An 18,975-nucleotide genomic window follows, 5' to 3' on the forward strand; every position below is an offset into this window, starting at 1 on the left:
TGAGGATTCTAGGGAAAATGGTGGCAGCAATGGAAGCGATACCTGTCGCCCGGTTCCACCTTCGCCCCTGCAGCACGCCCTCTTGTCAGCCTGGGACAAGAATCCTTTCACGCTCGATCGGCGGTGCCGACTGTCCTCTCAAGTCAGGCAGTCGCTCGGATGGTGGATAACCAGTTCCTCTCTGGCCCAGATCATTGGCTGGTAATGACAACCGGCGCCAGTCTCCTCGGTGGGGGAGCGGTGTTTCGCCACTACACAGCCCAGGGACGTGGTCGCCACTGGAGGCACGCCTCCCGATCAACTTATTGGAGATACAAGCAATTCGGCTGGCGCTGCAGAAGTTTCTTCACTTTCTAGCAGGCCGCCCTGTCTGGATTCAATCGGACAACGCCACGGCGGTGGCTTAAATAAATCATCAAGGGGGCACCCGCAGCAGAGCAACCAGAGGGGGAGCTCGTTCTTCAGTGGGCCGAAGCAAACCACTCGGTGATTTCGGCGGTCCACATCCTGGGGTGTGAAAAATTGGGCGGCAGACTTTCTCAGCTGGCAGGGTCTTGCATCCGGAGAGTGGTCTCTACAGCTCGAAGATTTTCAGCAGATTTGTCAACTGTGGGAAGCTCCGGATGTGGACCTGATGGCTTCCAGAGTGAATGCCAAGGTGCCCACATATGTCGCTCAGGCCAGGGACCCGCAGGCATTCGCGGTGGACACGTGGGTTCTGCCATGGAACCAGCTTCGCCTCCCATATCTATTTCCCCCACTGCTACTACTTCCATTAGACTCGGGCTTTGCCCCAGGTTCCCTCAGGAGACAAATATCGGCCTTTTCCATCCTGTTCCAGCCCAGATTTGTTACTAATTTGCAGGTGGAGACTTTTCATTCAGGGAGTCTCCCACTTGGTACCTCCCTAGAAGGCGCTTATGGACGCCTGGGACCTTAACATGGTCCTAAGTGTTCTGCAGGAAGCTCCATTTGAACCACTTCAGAATATCTCTTTGAGGTACCTTACCTTGCAAGTGGTGTTCCTAGTGGCCATCACTTCCATCAGGCGGGTTTCAGAGCTGGCGGCCCTATCCTGCCGAGCTCCGTTCCTCACTTTCCATAAGGATAAGGTGGTCCTCAGACCAGCCCCTCCTTTTCGGCCGAAAGTCGTGTCCTCTTTTCACATTAATGAAGATGTTGTTTTGCCTTCATTTTGTCCAGCACCGGTGCACCATGTGGAAAAGGCTCTTCACATGTTAGACCTGGTAAAAGCCCTCCAGAGGTACGTGTCGCGGACGGAACCCTTTCGTCAGACGGACACGCTGTTCGTGCTCCCCGAAGGGCGCAGGAGGGGACTTGCTGCCTCAAAATCGACCATAGCCAGATGGATTCATTGGACGATTCAGGAGTCCTACCGCATTAGAGGCACGCCGATTCCAGCAGGGATTGGAGCGAACTCTACTCGGGCAGGGGGCGCCTTTTGGGCGCTTCGGCATCAGGCTTCGGCGGAACAAGTTTGCAAGGCAGCAACCTGGTCCAGCCTGCACACATTTGCCAAACATTATAATATCCATGCTCAGGCCTCGGCGGATGCGAGCCTGGGTAGAAGGATTCTCCAAGCAGCGGTGGCATACCTGTTAAACAAGAGGTGCATGTAGCTTGGATCGGTGAGTCAATCTCCCACCCAGGGACTGCTTTAGGACGTCCCACAGTATCTGTGTCCCCCAATGAGGTGAAGGAGAAACATGGATTTTTGTGATAACTCACCGTAAAATCCTTTTCTCCGAGACGCTCATTGGGGGACACAGCACCCACCCTGTTAGCCAGTTGGCTCTGTTTCTGTTTAGTTAATACGCATTTATTTATGTGATATAAGGGTGGTCTTTTTCTAGACATGCTATACCTATATTAAGATTGATTTTGTTGTCCTCCTACTGCTTTGGCACCAAACTGAGTTCCGCCCGCAATAGGGGCGAGAGTGTATACGGCGGAGGAGGAGCTAACCTCTTTTTTTCACTTAGTGTCAGCCTCCAAGCGGCAGAAGCATACACCCACAGTATCTGTGTCACCCAATGAGTGTCTCGGAGAAAAGGATTTTACGGTGAGTTATCACAAAAATCCATGTTCCCCTCCTTCCCAGAGCCATCACTTTTTTATTTTTTGTCAATATGGCCATGTTAGGGCTTGTTTTTTGCAGGACGAGTTGTATTTGTGAATGCCACCATTGATTTTACCATATAGTGTACCGGAAATATATTCCAAGTGCAATGAAATTGCAAAGAAAGTGCAATTCCATAATTGTTTTTTTTTTTTTTTCTTTTTTTTTGTATTTACAATGTTCCCTTTATGGTAAATCTGATCTGGCAGTATGATTCTCCAGATCAGTATGAGTATGCAGATACCAAACATGTATTGTTTTTTTATTATTATTTAAGTGCTGAAAAAAATTAGACATTTGTAAGAAAAACAAATTTTGCTTCTCCACTTTCCGAGAACCGTAGCATCTCCATTTTTCATGATCTGGGGCTGGTAGAGGGCTTATTTTTTGTGCCATGAGCAGACATTTTTATTGATACTATTTTGGGGTAGATCTGACGTTTTAGTCACCTCTTATTACATTTATTGCAGTGTTGTGGCGATCAAGAAAACGTAATTCTGGCGTTTTGATTTTTTTTCTTGTTACGCAGTTTACCGATCGGCATAATTATTGTTTTATTTTGATAGATTGGACAGTTCTGAATGCAGAACTATCTATATATATTTAATGTGTGTCTGTGTGTTTTATTTTCAGTGGGGCAAAAGGGCAGTGATTTGAACTTTTGTTTGTTTGTTTTTTTTTACTTTTTTTTCACACTTTTTACTGACTTCAATAGTGTCCGTAGGAGACTTGAAGCTGCAATCATCTAATCGGCTGTGCTATACATTACAGGTCTCAGCACCGCTATGTATAGCAGAAATCACAATCTCCTATGAAAGCTGGTCACAGCCCGGCATTCACAGGAGATTCATAATGTCAAGCACAGGGGTCTTCTGCAGACATGTGACAGGGGCGCCGGGATTAGTGACACGCTTCCAGCCGCCACGTGTTAAATCCCGCTGTTAGTGATTAAGAGTGGGATTTAACAGGTTAACAGCCACGGGTGTAGCACTGATCACCCATTGCTGATAAAGGCACTTGATGGCTGATTAAATCAGCCATTTAAAGGGTTCTTCCCAAGACAGTAAGTTATCACCTACCTGTAGGATAGGAGATAGCTTACCGATTGCTGGGGATCCGACTTCTGGGGTTTGGGCCACAGATCAACATCTTGAATGGAGCGATGGTGCACATGGTCGACCTCCGCTCCATTCATTGTCTATAGGGCGAGCGCTGTGCTCGCTTTCTCTGGCAGTGCCATAGGCAATGAATGGCGTGGAGGTTGAGCATGTGGTTTTGGGCTATAAATACTACTATTTTGGAAATTACTCTTTAAGACATACTGTAATCTTTGGAAAGATTTAATTGGAAACACAAACATTACTGATACATTGTTTCCTCTGCAAGCAAGATAAAAGTGAAATGAATGCAATAAGTAAAATGGCATATTTAATCAATTCATCGGTGAGTTTGTATGAGCAGATGCACAGGTCCCCATACACCTTAGATATCGATGAGTTCGGCTGACAGTCTAATGTGTATGGGGGCCCAAACAACTGAATGTTAGGCCAGCGATTATAAAGTCTGTAAAGCGCTGCAGAATATGATGGCGCTATATAAGAAAGCATAATAAAGGAAGAACTGCTTTTATTTCTTTCCAGCACAAGATGGTGATACCCAGCAGCCTCCTCTGGGGGGAGCACTTTGCATGGAGAATTCACAGCTGTCCTTGCGTCTCTGTAAATCAGCATGCTGTGCACTTCCCCTCGTGGTGGCTGCAGACAGACGGGCTTCACTATGAGATCTGGACTCCATGTATCAAAAACAAGCCCTGTAAAGTTGTTTCATAGAAGCAGTATATTGCTGATGGGACATAAATACCAGCTGCTTGTTATATTCTTCTATTCTTCTATTACCATTTTTATACAACTAGATTGAAGAAATTGGATGGGGAGGGGTTGGCGGATGGACAGGACAAGGCGGTTCACGACTTGGAACGAAAAGGTAACTTTTCATTCTTCATTTTCTATGCGTGTCAGGGGTCTTTGAACCCCACAATTATTTGAGCATTTTAGATGATAGCGGGATTTGTCAGCGTTTCTGTCAGTGGTAAGGCCATGTTCACATTTCTGTTTGCATAGTCAATTGTTCTTTGCTATTTTGAAAACAGACAAACAAAAATGTCCAAAAAGGATCGGTTACCTAACTGATAGAAACAGACGCAAAGGGACCGCACTGGTTATTATGGGGTTTATCTGAATTCCATTATGTGTCTTCTTTTAGAACAGAAGAAAAAGCAGATCACGCAGATTTTTTGTCTGTCCCTAAATTGAATGTCTGGACAAAGGTGTGAACAGAGCCTGAGACTGGATCGTTGCAGTCTTATGAAGCAGGGCTCTAGGACTCCCAACCGAAGTTCATAATATAAAATAATCATGTATATCAGACTTTACAGCATAATTTACTACAATATTCTAAATATACATTTTTTTTAGCTGTGTGTGTTCAGTAAGTCATCCGCACCATGATGGGAGTACATACAAATACTGTCAGTCGGCCACATTTTTTATCTGCCAGGCTGTGATGTGATGGATAGGTGTCACTATAGTTGGAGCCATGTCTGCATTTTATATTGATCTACGCGTTGCCTTTACTTCTTCATTAATACGTTTTCTGCTTGTTTCATAGGGTGCTGCCTAAAAAATATCTTGAAGAAATTAGTTGCAATATAAGTAACTTCAACATACATGGACTGATCATTATTGGGGGTTTTGAGGTATTTTTTATTTTTACATTGGAAAAAGTAATTATCTGTCTATTAGAGATGAGCGAATAAATTTGCAGGACCCGGGTCTCGCAGTCAGGTCAGCATTCTGGAGTACCTGGACAATATCCCTGCTAAACCTTCTCCTACCTTCCTGAACCCATGGATCCTCCATTGATTAGCTGGACTGACGTTGTGCCAGGCTGGCTAATCAAGAGAGGAGCCGGAGATGCTGGGAGGTAGAAGGCGGTTCGTAGGGGTCAAGTCCATCGGCCATTGATTATTGATCTGACAACTGGACCATGGTGCAGCAAATCTATTTGTTCGGCTCTGCTATCCATCTCTGGCTTTTATGCAACATTCGTTTCTTGTAATGGCCGCTGCAGTTCAGATATATTGCTACTTGCTTCCTTTCCTGATGGTCTCTGGGCTAGCTTATTTCTTTTATCTCAATAATGTGTTGTCATGTTAAAATAAAAACTTTACCCTACATTATCAATTATGGATTTACTACTAATAATAATAGCAAACAATAAGAACAAAAGTAAAAGTGTAAATTTGTGATGATCTCTGGCACTGTTGTATAATTAGACTTCCGGTTTTGCCTGAATCTCTCTACCTAAATTGCACAGAACCCACACCCACTACTTGGCTGCAGAAAAGCTTTCGGACTTTCCATTCAGCAGATGTGGGAACCATGTTATATTTTACAAATGCCTCCACCTGTTCACACATGTCTTGGAAATGAAAGTGTGTTTCCTGCAGGCTTTCACGGGCTCCCTGGAACTGATGGAAGGACGTTCCAAGTATGAAGAGTTGTGTATACCTCTAGTTGTCATCCCAGCCACTGTGTCAAACAATGTACCTGGATCAGACTTCAGCATTGGGGCCGATACTGCCCTCAACACTATTACTACAGTAAGTATTAGTCGCCTTGTGCTGTCCTGTTTTTATGTAACCTCTACATAGCAGCTGCCCTAGCCACTCGGCCCTCTCAGATATGCATTAGTTGGTGTGGACGTCAGGTAATGAGTGCGCGTCTTACTTTTCCCAGCATATCAAGCTGCAAGGAACAGAAAGATGTTCATCCCAGAGCAACCAGATAGCTGGAGTCATTAATACTGTAGGAGAACAGATCATTTCTAATGCACCGCTAAGTCTTGTGGTGGTGAAGAAAACTCTAGTGGTATTGTGTAAACCCAAAGCATCTCTAGTGTGAGTTGACATGTTTCCATCTTCAGATACATATTAAGATTTCATTTACGTTACATCAATTTAAATCAAGTCCACAAACTACAGTGACCTGGCCAGCCATCTAATGTGCATGAATGGTGGGGAATAGGGTGACATATAAGAGCTGTCTATAAAAGTCTTTGGAGGACTAGGAGCAGTGAGAAATAGAGTGAAAGGGAGAATCCCTGTACTGCTGATTTCTTTTTAGTGTCCTATTATATCTAAGTGCTGGATTTACAGCTACCATGCTCATTACAACTATATTTTGTTCTCCTTCTGCTGCTGCTTTTGGATATGTGCTACGTAGAGACACAAGGGCATGAATCTCTCTTGTCTCTGTGTACCGTATATGGGAGATATCAGCCACTACCAGGTCTGGCATGTCAGAGTGAGGAGACTTATATACGCAATATTGACTTTTAGGATTGCTACTTCCAATACGTAGCACTAGAGTTCATCGTCTTCCTCTCTGAAGAGGCAATTAAGTTCCCAAAGGAGCATGCATGGCATATAAGTCTCCTCATTCTGACATGCCAGGCCTGGCTTGTCACTCTCCACAAGGAGAAACGTTATGTCTTAGATTTCGAATACTTTGATGAAATTGCATTGAGTGGTGGCTGCTTTCTTAGGAATGTTGAGAAATGTCCATCCATGACATACAGGTTTAAAGGTTCATGTAAATTACTTCTGATCTATATATAATGAAGAAAAAAATAATTTATTTTTCAGTAACATGTTAAGCGTCGGTCAGCATTCATGCACCATTTTCTTGTATATTCACTTTTCATATTTGTAGACGTGTGATCGGATCAAGCAATCAGCTGCTGGGACAAAGAGGAGAGTATTCATCATTGAGACCATGGGAGGATACTGCGGATATCTAGCTACCATGTCCGGCTTTGCCGCAGGTGCAGACGCTGCTTATATTTATGAAGAGCCATTCTCTATACATGATTTACAGGTAATAAAAGGTCATTCAAGGATTGTAAAAACTTTCACATTTTGGTTCTTTGCCCTAACACAGCTGATTTGTTCACCAGTACATAGCTCTAGGCTTTGTAAGGTGTCTCTATCTCGAGTGCTCGGATTACTATGACTACTACAGTCCTAGCTATATTTTGAAAGGTTTTTTCTTTTCAGATGACATCTGATATTACTGAACTGATGGGTGTCATTGGAAATAAACATACTTATCATTAATTGAAGAACATAGAAATTTTATAGCAAAGGTGTTCACATGAAAAATATCTGCAATAGTGATCAATGAATCATAGAAACTTTGTATGGGGTACAGCTAGAGGCATATTTAAAAAAAAAATGTAAGCTTCTTCTCAAAACTAATGTATACCGCAGTGTGCCCCGATTTTTTTTTTTTTATCTCTTCCAGTATCTTGGATTTAGTGGCGCCCATCCTCTGCATGTTAGAGTAGCTACAACAGACGCCAGCTGTGTGATCGGTCAATGAAATGGACTTTATTCCTTTTTCTTCTCTTTTGTGATAACAGGCAAACGTTGAACATCTCACAGAAAAAATGAAGACTACAGTGAAAAGAGGTTTAGTTTTAAGGTATGAAACCCCTGAACATATTTTATCAAATGCAGGTGGATTTCTTCCATTTTTAGGGTAGAAGATCCAAAACGGGTTTTCATTGTTGCACCCTCTCTGCAAAATACACAGGTTCTCAAAGAGGGCCTATCACCACGTAAAAATGGCCAGTCTTTGCTCTGACTTTCTAGATCTTCTTGTATATAAATTCACCATATGCTTCCCGAGATATGGGCATTTTTGTTCACTGCTAATGTTTATGGTCTTTACCAAGGAGGCGCTGCTCACAGAGTAATAATAATGCAGATCCGCCTGTAGGCACATCCCTGGAGAATCCAACACTCCCTTGGATCAGGAAAATTAGCACTAACGTATGTATTGACTGCCAGGTATGTTCTCTGTGAAACGAACTTTGTTTTTCTTTTCAGGAATGAAAAGTGCAATGACAATTACAGTACCGATTTTATATTCAATTTGTATTCAGAGGAAGGAAGAGGCATCTTTGACTGTAGGAAAAATGTTCTTGGTCACATGCAACAGGTAAGGAGGCCGCAATGGATGGTCACCTAAGCAGTGAATGCAGTAATGTGACTTGTTACCAGCAGGTACAGACCTATCAGACATTTACTGGCACAAGGGCACAGACTGTATGGAGTTTCCTGTAAGGTCCCACATATCATTAGGATACTCTAGGTGTTGGCTTGCGATTACTTTTCTTACTAAGAGCTTTTGGAGCCAAGAGATCAATTCTCATGACAGAGACACCTGCAGTTAGGTAGCGGATATAGCTAAGTGAAATATATCTAAGTGCCACCTTTCTCCCTCACCCATGACAGCACCACGGAGAGAGGGGATCCGCCCTTCAGGGACAGGAACCTACAGATAAAAAGGGCGGTACCTCTCCTCCGCCTTCAGTTGGGTTCCTGTCCCTGACGGAGGGACCCACAGGACGGTACCTTTCGTGTGTCCAGGATCCGGGGCCGGCCTGACCGGTGGTGGCAGCGGGAAGGCCCCTGCCTCGGGAAGGTGCGGTGCCCGAAGCCGCCACTGCTGGGGCCCATGCGGGCTGCCGGGTGAGCGGGCGGGAGTGACGCCGGAGCCGCCGCTCCGGAGAGGAAGTCGGGGCTCGTGGGGACCCGGTAAACATGCGGGCGGCGCCGGGTTACAGAGGTGTACCAAGATGGCGGCCGCCCCGGAAGTAGAAGCCGGCTTCCGGGTCCCTAGAACCGGCGCATGCGCAGGAGCGCTCTCCCGGGGACCGCGGTGCAGGATGGGAGCGGTGACGCCAGCCGGGAAATTTTAAAATGGTGGCTGCACAAGCGCTCCAGGCTGGAGGCGATCCTGAAGGGGATAGTGACCAGCAACAGGAGCAGCAAGCCAGGCAGCAGCTTTAGCAGCAGCAGCACCACCACCACAATCATCGTCAAAAGAACGCAGTACAGATGGTCGTTCCAGTAGTCACTCCACGCAGCATAGCACGTCAGCTGCAAGGAGCAAATCGCCACCAGGAGTGCAGCCTATTCAGGACCTGACTCCATCTCCCGAATCGATACCTGCAGCCGCATACCTTTGGGTGAGTGATCTTCGTGAATGTTCACCATTGTATTAAAAGTTCCATTTCCCTTACTAGGGAAAGAAGGGGAAAAGAAAAGGGGTGCCCCACTTGTGCTAGTCCCCTACCTATTTCTTGAGAGAGTGGTTCTACACCTCAGAGCCAGCTGCCACCTTCACCATCTCACTCTGCTGCGGACACCAGGCAGCCAGAGTTCAACACCAGTTTCAGCAGTGGCTTCAAGCCAGCTGGTAACTCCACCAGGTTTCTGCAGTGGCTTCACAAGACGCTATCACCAACACCTGCCTAGACCATGTGACCCCATGGGAAAAGGGAATGGTCAAATGATCAGGGGCCAAAAACTGCTATAACCCCAGTGACCACCGGGGGCAAAAGCCAAAGCAAAGAAAACATCGAGTGCGAAAAAAAAAAAAAAAAAACGGAACCATGTACAAAAGAAATCCTCTGTTAGGAAACTCCGGATTTGGCCTCTGACCTAAAAGCTGCGATTAAATTGGAGGTCAGAGTGCCCTTATATCCCTTAAGCATAGGGACAAATCAAAAAAAAAAAAAAAAAGAAAGACACAATAGTGATTTCCCAGTCAGATTCCTCGACATCGGGAGAAATCACGTCAAAACCCTCAGATTCCAGTTCCTCATCCTCAGACGAGGAAACAGAGGGGCGTCACTGCTTCCCCCTAGACGAGGTGGACAAACTAGTGAAAGCGGTAACGTCTACCATGGGGGTGCTGGACCCTAGGCCGGATAAAACAGTCCAGGACATAATGTTCGGGGGACTGGGCCAGAAAAGGCGCGGAGAGTGTTCCCGCTAAATGAAAATGTGCGGGGTCTAATCAAAAAGAATGGGATAAACCGGACAGGAAAAACACCACGGTCCCTTCCCTTAAAAGGAAATATCCCTGTGAGGAAAGGGGCCCGAAGCTCGATGTAGCTGTCGCAAAGGCCTCAAAAAAAAAAAAAAATTTTGCCCTCCCCTTTGAGGACATGGGCACCCTCAGGGGTCCCCTAGATAAAAAGGCAGATACCTTTCTTAAAGGTGCAGGGCAGTTAGCTGGAGGTAACCTCAGGCCAGCCATAGCGGGACGCCAAGCGATAAAATCCTAGACTCTATCCCAGTAATAAGGGGAGCGGCTGCCTTCCTAGCGGACTCATCCGCAGACTCAGTCTGGTTATCGTCCAAAGCAGCAGCACTCTCAAATGAAGCTAAGAGGCCCTTTCGGAATAGAAAGTTTCTTTTGCGGAGACCACCGAGAGAGCAAAGTGGGCTGACAAGAGAAGAGATAGAGGGTTCCTCCTCGGCAACTTGTCCTGAGACAAAAAGCCCTCTAGGTGACAGTTTGCTCAGGGTGGGGGGAAGGTTAACCCTTTTTTCTCCCAGCCTGGAAAAGAATATCAAACAACCCATGGACAGTAAACCCCTAATCCAGGAGGGCCTAAGGATAAACTTCTCTCCCTCCCGCCTCAAAAGTATGTAATGACTCCGCTAAGATCCAGTATGCAAGAGCAGAAAGCCCTAGGAAACGAAGTCCTAAGCCTGGTAGAAAAAGGAGCCCTCCAGGAGGTTCCCCTGCAGGGAAGGGGCAAGGGGTTTTACTCCCCTCTTTTTCCTGGTGACCAAGCCAGGCGGCAGGTTTCAGACAATTATAAATTTAAAAAAAAAAAAAAAAAATTTTTTTGGAGTCAATCAGGTCCACCACCAATCTCGGTGTTGGATCTCAGCGACGCCTATTATCACATCCCCATTCACAAAAACTCCAGGAAATATCTCAGGTTAGCTGTCTCGATAAAGGGCGAGATAAGAGAACTCCAGTATAGAGCCTTGCCATTCGGAATATCTGTAGCTCCACGGGCAGAGATGATGGCCCATATAAGGGAGCAAGACATAATATTAATCCCGTATCTGGACTATTTTTTATTAGCAACCAGCTTGGTTCAAAAACGCTGGGAACAGGGGGACAGAGTGATGGGCACTCTGCAAGGCCTGGGCTGGCTCCTGAATCTAAAAAATCAAGATCAGAGCCCAGCAGAGTACAGGAATTCTTGGGTCTAATATTGGACTCAAACATTCAAGAGTGCCGCCTCCCAGACCGCAAGAAGGAGAAAATCGCTCAAATTGTAACAAGAGCCATCCAAAATCCCTCCATGACATTAAGAAAAGCGATGTCACGACTAGGTTCTCGCTCCGCCTGCCTGCCAGCAGTCCAATGGGCTCAGTTACACACGAGAGTTCTACAGTGGGATGTACTAGCCAACTAGTCTGCAGTAGGGGGACACCTAGAGGGTCGTATTACCCTAAATTCAAAAACTACTCATTCCCTAACCTGGTGGAAAAGCCAAGACAACCCTTCCAAAGGGATCCCCTGGGTAACAAAAAATAACACACATAGCTACCACATATGCCAGTCCCACAGGGTGGGGAGCACACATGAACAACGAAGTGGCCCAGGGTACGTGGGGAGTTCAAGAATTAGAAGCCTCCTCGAACCAGTGAGAGCTCTTAGCAGTGGGCTACGCATTAGTACACTTCTTACCCCTGCTCCGGGGTCATCATGTCCGCATATTTCGGACAATCGAGTTACAATAGCATATATAAATCATCAGGGGGGAACCAGGTCCCGAGCCCTAATGGAAACATTCTCCAGAGTCCTCAAATTAGCAGAGGCAAACCTGCTATCTCTGTCACCACTACACATCCGGGGCACGGAGAATCAAAGGGCAGACTTTCTAAGTCGCTCCCAATTATGACAAGGGGAATGGGTCCTAAAGCGGTCCGTTTTTCGGCAGATTGTAAAAATGTGGGGGGACCCGGGCATAGATCTGTTTGCCGACTTCAGAAACAAAAAGTGGAAACTTTCTGCTCCATAGACCCCAGGGGGAATCCTCTAGCTCTGGACGCCTTCATACTCCCATGGACATGGGGCCTAACATATGCCTTTCCCCCGATCATGCTGATCCCAGCAGTGTTAAGAAAAGTCAGAGAGGATGGGGCAGGAATGATTTTAATAGCCCCCTTCTGGCCCAAAAGAACCTGGTTCTCCTGGCTAAGAATATTCTCTCTAACCGACCCATGGATCCTCCCAGATCTCCTGGACCTGCTATCGCAGGGGCCAGTGTTACACCCTCAGGCAGGGAGATTCCATTTAACAGCATGGAATTTGAGAGGGCACTGATGAGAGACAGAGGAATTTCAGAGAACCTGATAACTACACTACAAAAAAAAAAGAGAGAAAAAATTCTTATCCACTTCGGAGGTAAAGGTTCAGGATGAGGTTCACATTGACAAAATCCTAGAATTTCTACAAAAGGGCCTAGAACAGGGTCTAGCGGTCAACACATTAAAGGTACAAGTAGAGGCCTTGGGCACCTTTATAACCATAATGTGGTAGGTAATCCCTGGGTGACAGATTACTAAGGCCGTATCCAGATCCGGGCCGATAGCTAATCAAAGATTACAATCATGGGATCTAAATCTTGTACTATCCACGCTAACAGGCCCTCCATTCGAACCTATTCACTCAGCATCCCTAAGAATCCTGTCGTTAAAAACAGTGCTTCTTTTGGCGCTAACATCAGCTCGCAGAGTGAGCGATATGCAAGCTTTATCAGTAGGGCCACCTTTCACAAAGATTCTAGATGATAGGGTCATTTTAAAGCCTGACCTGGCATATCTACCCAAAGTGTCATCACACTTCTATAAGTCCCAAGAGGTAGTCCTTCCTTCATTCTGCCCAAATCCTAAAAAGAAGGGAGAAGACAAATTCCACACCTTAGACGTGATGAGGTGCCTAGTGCAGTATCTAGAGGCCACCAAGAAATGTAGGAAGGAAGGCTCTCTCCTTGTGTGTTTTCAGGGACCTTGGAAGGGACTCAAAGCATCTAAGAGTACCCTGGAAAGGTGCATAAGGGATGCGATTGCCCTGGCATATTCATCCAGTGAAAATACCATTCCGGAAGGGTTGAGAGCCCATTCCACAGGAGTGATGGTGACCTCATGGGCTGAAAGATCTGAGGTATCAATAGAAAAAATCTGTAAGGCGGCCACCTGGTCATCACCTTCGACCTTTTTTAGGCACTATAGATTAGATCTAGCCTCTACGTCTGACCTGACCTTCGGGAGTAGGGTCCTTCAGGCGGTGGTCCCTCCCTAAGCTACCAATCTCTGTAATTCTCTCCGTGGTGCTGTCATGGGTGAGGGAGAATAGCTTAGTTACTCACCGATAACGGTGTTTCTCAGAACCCATGACAGCACCCGCTTATTCCCCTCCCCTTCACGAGTGTGGTGGGCACGTTTTACTGTTAGTAGAGTGTTTCCGTTTAGACACGGTGCTTCTGATAATAAGCAATATTATAATGTTATGCATATATTTCTGTTGTCTAACTAACCTGGAGACCCTCTGATGCTCTGTAACCAACTGAAGGCGGAGGAGAGGTACCGCCCTTTTTATCTGTAGGTTCCTGTCCCTGAAGGGCGGATCCCCTCTCTCCGTGGTGCTGTCATGGGTTCTGAGAAACACCGTTATCGGTGAGTAACTAAGCTATTCTTGTTTCAGTGACAGGTAAAAACAGGAGTAGGCAACTATGGAGAGGCAGCGATCCACTGAGGTATATTGATCTTCACAGCTACTTGGTGCAGATTAGTGAGAGGACCATAGGGGCATGCTGTGTAAGGTATCAGGGGCATTGCTAGGGACTCAAAACGACACTGTCCCTGGAGATTAAACTTTTTTAAAAATTTAGCACCGCAGACAATACAAGAGAATATAGCACTGATAAGTCACAGGCAAAATACAGTTATAATAACATTAAGCGATTCTGATGGTTTTTCTTTTTCATCATTTGGCCCAGCCTGCCATGATACTTCTTTACGTCATGCCTAGTCTCTCCTTTTTTTTTGTCCACAAGTCTATGGTTCCCCACATTTCCACCATCCTCTTCAACTTCTCACAATCTTACCAGTCCTGGTACTGATACAATGTCATATTGCTGCCACTCGAAATACTGTGCCTATTATGCTGCTCAGTGCCTGAAAAGCAGTGCTGGAAAGATAATAGTGTCATAAGTATAAATACCCCAAAATGATATTGCCATACAGATAGTGTCCCAAAAATAGTACTCTCTAAGTTAACTGTGGAGGAGTACCCCTGATGGTAAATAATGCCACATCTGGTACCCTAAAAAATAGCTGTGTGTAGATTAAGCCCCTGACAGTATTTAGGGCCTCCAACAACACCCCTACCTATCAGTGCCTTCCAAAACATCTTCTGGGGTTGTTTAAGAACACTTTTTTTTCTTAAATCATGTATATGGGGGCTAAAAATCATAGCTGCAACTTGGAATTATTAAAAATGGTGTAATCTTTGTTTCCCTGCACATTAAAGTTTCATGTGATCTGTGGTCATTAGTGATGAGCAAGTATACTCATTACTCGTGTTTCCCAGAGCATGCTCAGGTTTCCTCCGAGTCCTACCTAAACATTGGTCTTTTTTGACCTGGGTACTTAATTAATGTTACTTCAGTTGCACTTTATAACTTTTTTGGGTGGAAATATCCATTGAGTGTATTCATTTTTTTGCACTCTCCCACCTCTATATATTTATAATGTCAGGCCCGGTGGAACATACTTATTTGTTTGTCTTTCCCCTCTGTTCATGAACTTTATTATTATGTATTTATGACATCATGTGATATAATAATAATAATAATAATCTTTATATAGCGCCAACATATTCCACAGCGCTTTACAGTTTGTATTTGATAAATAAAATATTGTATTACTCTGTCGCCTAATTGGGGGACACAGAACCGTGGTGTTATGCTGCTGTCCACTAGGAGGCGACACTATGCATAATCTGAAAAAGATTAACTTTGGCTCCTCCTCTGCAGTATACACCCCTGGACGGCGTCAGCCTTCTCCAGTTTTTGCTTAGTGTCGCAAGGAGGCACACCTTTTTTCTTCCGTTTTTTTTTTTTTTGTTTTTTTTTTCCTTTTTTCGTCCAGAAATACAGTTGAAGAAAAGAGTGTCTCCAGCGAGACTCCCGGCATGGCTCCCTCCTCGGTCCCCTATTAGGGGTACCCGGTTGAGGTCGAGGTGGCTATTCCCCATGTCGCTCCCTCCCCAGTCCCTCGGGTCCTGGTTCGAGGTCGAGACCCCCCTCCTTCCCCAACCCCTTTAAGGGGTCTGGGTTGAGGTTGAGGCGAGGATGAAGACCCCCTGACGGTGACAGACGCACCCTCCCTAATCCCCCGCAGGGGGCATTAGGTTGAGACGCCTCAGGTAGGGTCAGAGATCAGGCAGCATTCCGCAGCTTCCAGGGACCCCAAGCCGGCTGAGGGATCCTGTTGGGGCCGGGGGAGGGTGCGGACTGGATGGCACAGCAGAGACAGGGCTTTTTCTGCGTCCCTGTCTCTGCAGCAGCAGCGGCTCCATAGCGCTTCAGGGGCCCCACATACAGAAACCGCTACCCCCACCGCTATCCAGTCGACCATTCTGGGGGGGTCTGGTACAAATCCGCCCACCCCCCCGGACTACCGCGCCGCTCTGGAGCCCTCCTGGGCATCAGGCCTCTAATTTAGACCGCCTTTTCCCCTCCCCCGGCCCGCCCCCCGGATGACCAAAATGACACACTGGAGTGTCATAGAAGGGGTGGATTGAGGCAGAAAGGGGGCGTTTTTACATAGCCCAGCATGCCCTTTTCAGCTCTCCGCCCCCTCCTCCCTCTCCTCAGAGTCCCGGTGGCCATTTTTTCTGGATGAGATCCAGGAGAGGAGCATCACAGCGGTCTCCGGGGGGCACAGAACTGGGATCTGTCGGCGCTGGACCTAGGGGCACACCGGTGGGGTAAGCTCACAGCTGGGTTCTCATTACTCAGCTGTGAATCTATACTTCCTATAATGCTCTCTGTGGGTTCCCTCTGCGTAGCCACCCCTGTACGATCCCTTATAGCCAGCCTCTGTGCACTATGCCGGGCTCAAGGAAGAGAACCAGGCAGGAATGTTTCTATGCATTCTGCACAGCCTGCAAAGCCACGCTCCCTAGTGGCAGCACGTATCCGCACTGCCGGGACTGCATCCTGAACTCTGGGTAAGAACCCCAGGGAGTCCCTACTGACGCTTCAGTGTCACAGGCCACGCCGGAATGGGCAACTCTGATGTCTCAGTCCATGACACAGTCCATAGACAACCTAACTGCTACATTATAAACCAAACAGACTAAGGAAGCATGTTGCCATAAAATACACATTGCTTTATTAAAGTACATATAAGACACACATACATGATAAAAGGAGATATGTATACCAGGGTATCACAAGTACATGGCATCCAAAAGTGGAAATAGGGGCTCAAAACACAGTGCTATACCGCCAGAAAGAGAAAATGCAATATGATCACAAAGTGGGCGCTGTATTATAATTTACTAAAGTCATGTGCCCCCATATATCATATGCTGCTATAATAATGAACAAAGAAAATCCTGAATGTGGACATCATCCTGGCGGTAAATCAGGGGACATAATACAAACAAGTTTTTCCCCAAAAAAAGTTGGTGTAATAACAGTCCCTCATGAAGGAATATACATGACCTGTGACACCGCAATCCCCGACGCGCGTTTCGCCTTAGCTTTGTCCTGGGAGGTGAGTGATAGTGGATCCAAGGTATATGGGGTCATATATAGCAGTATAATTACTGCTATATATGACCCCATATACCTTTGTTCATTATTATAGCAGCATATGATATATGGGGGCACATGACTTTTCTCTTTCTGGCGGTATAGCACTGTGTTTTGAGCCCCTATTTCCACTTTTGGATGCCATGTACTTGTGATACCCTGGTATACATATCTCCTTTTATCATGTATGTGTGTCTTATATGTACTTTAATAAAGCAATATGTATTTTATGGCAACATGCTTCCTTAGTCTGTTTGGTTTATACATTTGGTGGGAAGTGCCATGTTTTCTAAGGCCCTTGTTGTGGGAATATATATACTAACTGCTACATTGCTGCAAGCTCTGCAGAGTCGGGCCCCGGCTATGGACGGTACACAGCAAACGGACAGCTTGTCTCAGGAACATGCTGCTTCCGACTGTCACAGACGTAAGTGGACCCACAGGTCTCGATCACCTGAGTCGCACTATAGCACAAGGTCGTCCCCCTCCAGGGAGAGACAGCGTCATTCCAGGTCTCCTGGGCAGTCCCCTGCCACAGACAGACAGTGCAATTTACCACAGGGATCCCCCACCACAGAAGACCCCCACCCCAGGTCGCCCTCCAGGGATCACCTTAGCGAGGCACAGGATTCAGAGGGCATCTGTGACTCCGACTCAGATAACGAAACGGACAGGTCCGTGGTACCTTCTCCCTCTAGCAATACAGCGCTAGTTGAGGACATAATTTCTGCCATTCATCGGGTGCTAAAAATTCCAGAGTCGGCCCCGGAAGTCCCAGAACATAGGATTTGCTTCGAAAGTGTTCAGAAACCACCTAAGATCTTCCCTAATCACCATGAGTTTGAGAAAATACTGACCAAACAGTTTGCGCAGCCTGAGAAAAAATTCGCTAATCGCAAATATTTGTAAGCGAAGTACCCCTTCCCACAGAAAGACACCAAACAATGGACAGATCCACCTGAAGTGGACCCTCCGGTTTCTAGGCTAGCAGCGCAGGCTTTACTCTCTCTGCCGGATAGCTCAACCCTCAGGGACGCAGCAGACCGGCAAGTAGAACGCATGGCTCGTTCTATTTTCGAAGCGGCAGGCGCCTCTTTGGGCCCTGCGTTTGCTTCAGTTTGGGCAGCCAAGGCCATCCTGGCTTGGGCCAAAAAACTACAGGAGGGTCTTCAGGCTTCAAATCCTGAGCGGTCCAGATAGCAGTGGTAGCAGACTACATGATTCATGCAGCCCTGGATTCCGCCAGAGGTGTAGCGGGAATAGCATCAAACGCCATCACGATCCGACGCATCCTCTGGCTGCGAGAATGGAAAGCGGATGCGGCCTCAAAGAAGTCCCTCACGCGACTTCCGTATTTTACTGGAAGACGTTTCGGCGAAAAGTTGGACACCATGATAGCCAATGCCACTGGGGGTAAGAGTATTTCTCTCCCTCAACTAAAACCGAAACGCACGTTTAAACGAAGAAACCAGACGCGATTCCGATCCTTTCGGAATTCCTCGGGCTGGTCCGTTTCGCGCCCAGTGCAAAACCGTAACCGTTCTCCACGCAGGGACAACCCACGGACGCAGCAGCGACCGGACAGGGCTTGGCAGTCGAAAGCAGGCCAAGCGAAACCCAAGGGAGGAAAACCTCAGAACTTCGCTTCATCATGACTCGCGACCTCCGGAAGACACCCCACCAGTAGGCGGCCGACTTTTTCTCTTTCAGCAAGTCTGGCTGCCTATTACAGAAGACAGGTGGGTCAGGGAAATAGTGTCTTCCGGATACAAGATAGAGTTCACTTCCGTTCCACCGAACCGGTTCTTCCTTTCTATTCCTCCAACACCACCAGAAAAGGCTTGTGCTTTCCACCAAGCGGTTTCCTCTCTCCTTCAATCAGGAGTTGTGGTGCCGGTTCCCGCGAACGAGAGATTCCGAGGATTCTACTCAAATTTGTTCGTAGTCCCCAAGAAAGGAGGCGGCGTCCGACCCATACTGGACCTAAAACAGCTCAACAATTACGTACGGGTCCGTCATTTCCGCATGGAGTCCCTCCGGTCCATCATTGCATCCATGGACCAGGGAGA

At 46.7% G+C, this 18,975-nt stretch overlaps 1 protein-coding gene and 1 long non-coding RNA gene across 5 annotated transcripts in view; both read left to right on the forward strand.

Moving 5' to 3' along the window:
• PFKM (phosphofructokinase, muscle) overlaps positions 1-18,975 on the forward strand; it is a 128,946-nt gene that overhangs the window by 92,745 nt on the left and 17,226 nt on the right. For all 4 annotated transcript variants that reach the window (XM_073576689.1, XM_073576688.1, XM_073576692.1 and 1 more), the window contains 6 exons: positions 4,053-4,123; positions 4,808-4,895; positions 5,649-5,801; positions 6,913-7,077; positions 7,622-7,683; positions 8,091-8,202. In XM_073576689.1, coding sequence (XP_073432790.1) covers positions 4,053-4,123; positions 4,808-4,895; positions 5,649-5,801; positions 6,913-7,077; positions 7,622-7,683; positions 8,091-8,202 — 651 coding nt within the window. The remainder of the gene's footprint in view (positions 1-4,052; positions 4,124-4,807; positions 4,896-5,648; positions 5,802-6,912; positions 7,078-7,621; positions 7,684-8,090; positions 8,203-18,975) is intronic.
• On the forward strand, positions 8,214-12,432 carry LOC141091254 (uncharacterized). Its single transcript, XR_012232468.1, has 2 exons — positions 8,214-9,438; positions 9,479-12,432. It is a non-coding gene; the product is annotated as an uncharacterized lncRNA (long non-coding RNA).

This window comes from Dendrobates tinctorius, unplaced genomic scaffold, assembly GCF_039654945.1.
Source record: "Dendrobates tinctorius isolate UK_male_01 unplaced genomic scaffold, ASM3965494v1 ptg000051l, whole genome shotgun sequence".
NCBI lineage: Eukaryota > Metazoa > Chordata > Amphibia > Anura > Dendrobatidae > Dendrobates > Dendrobates tinctorius.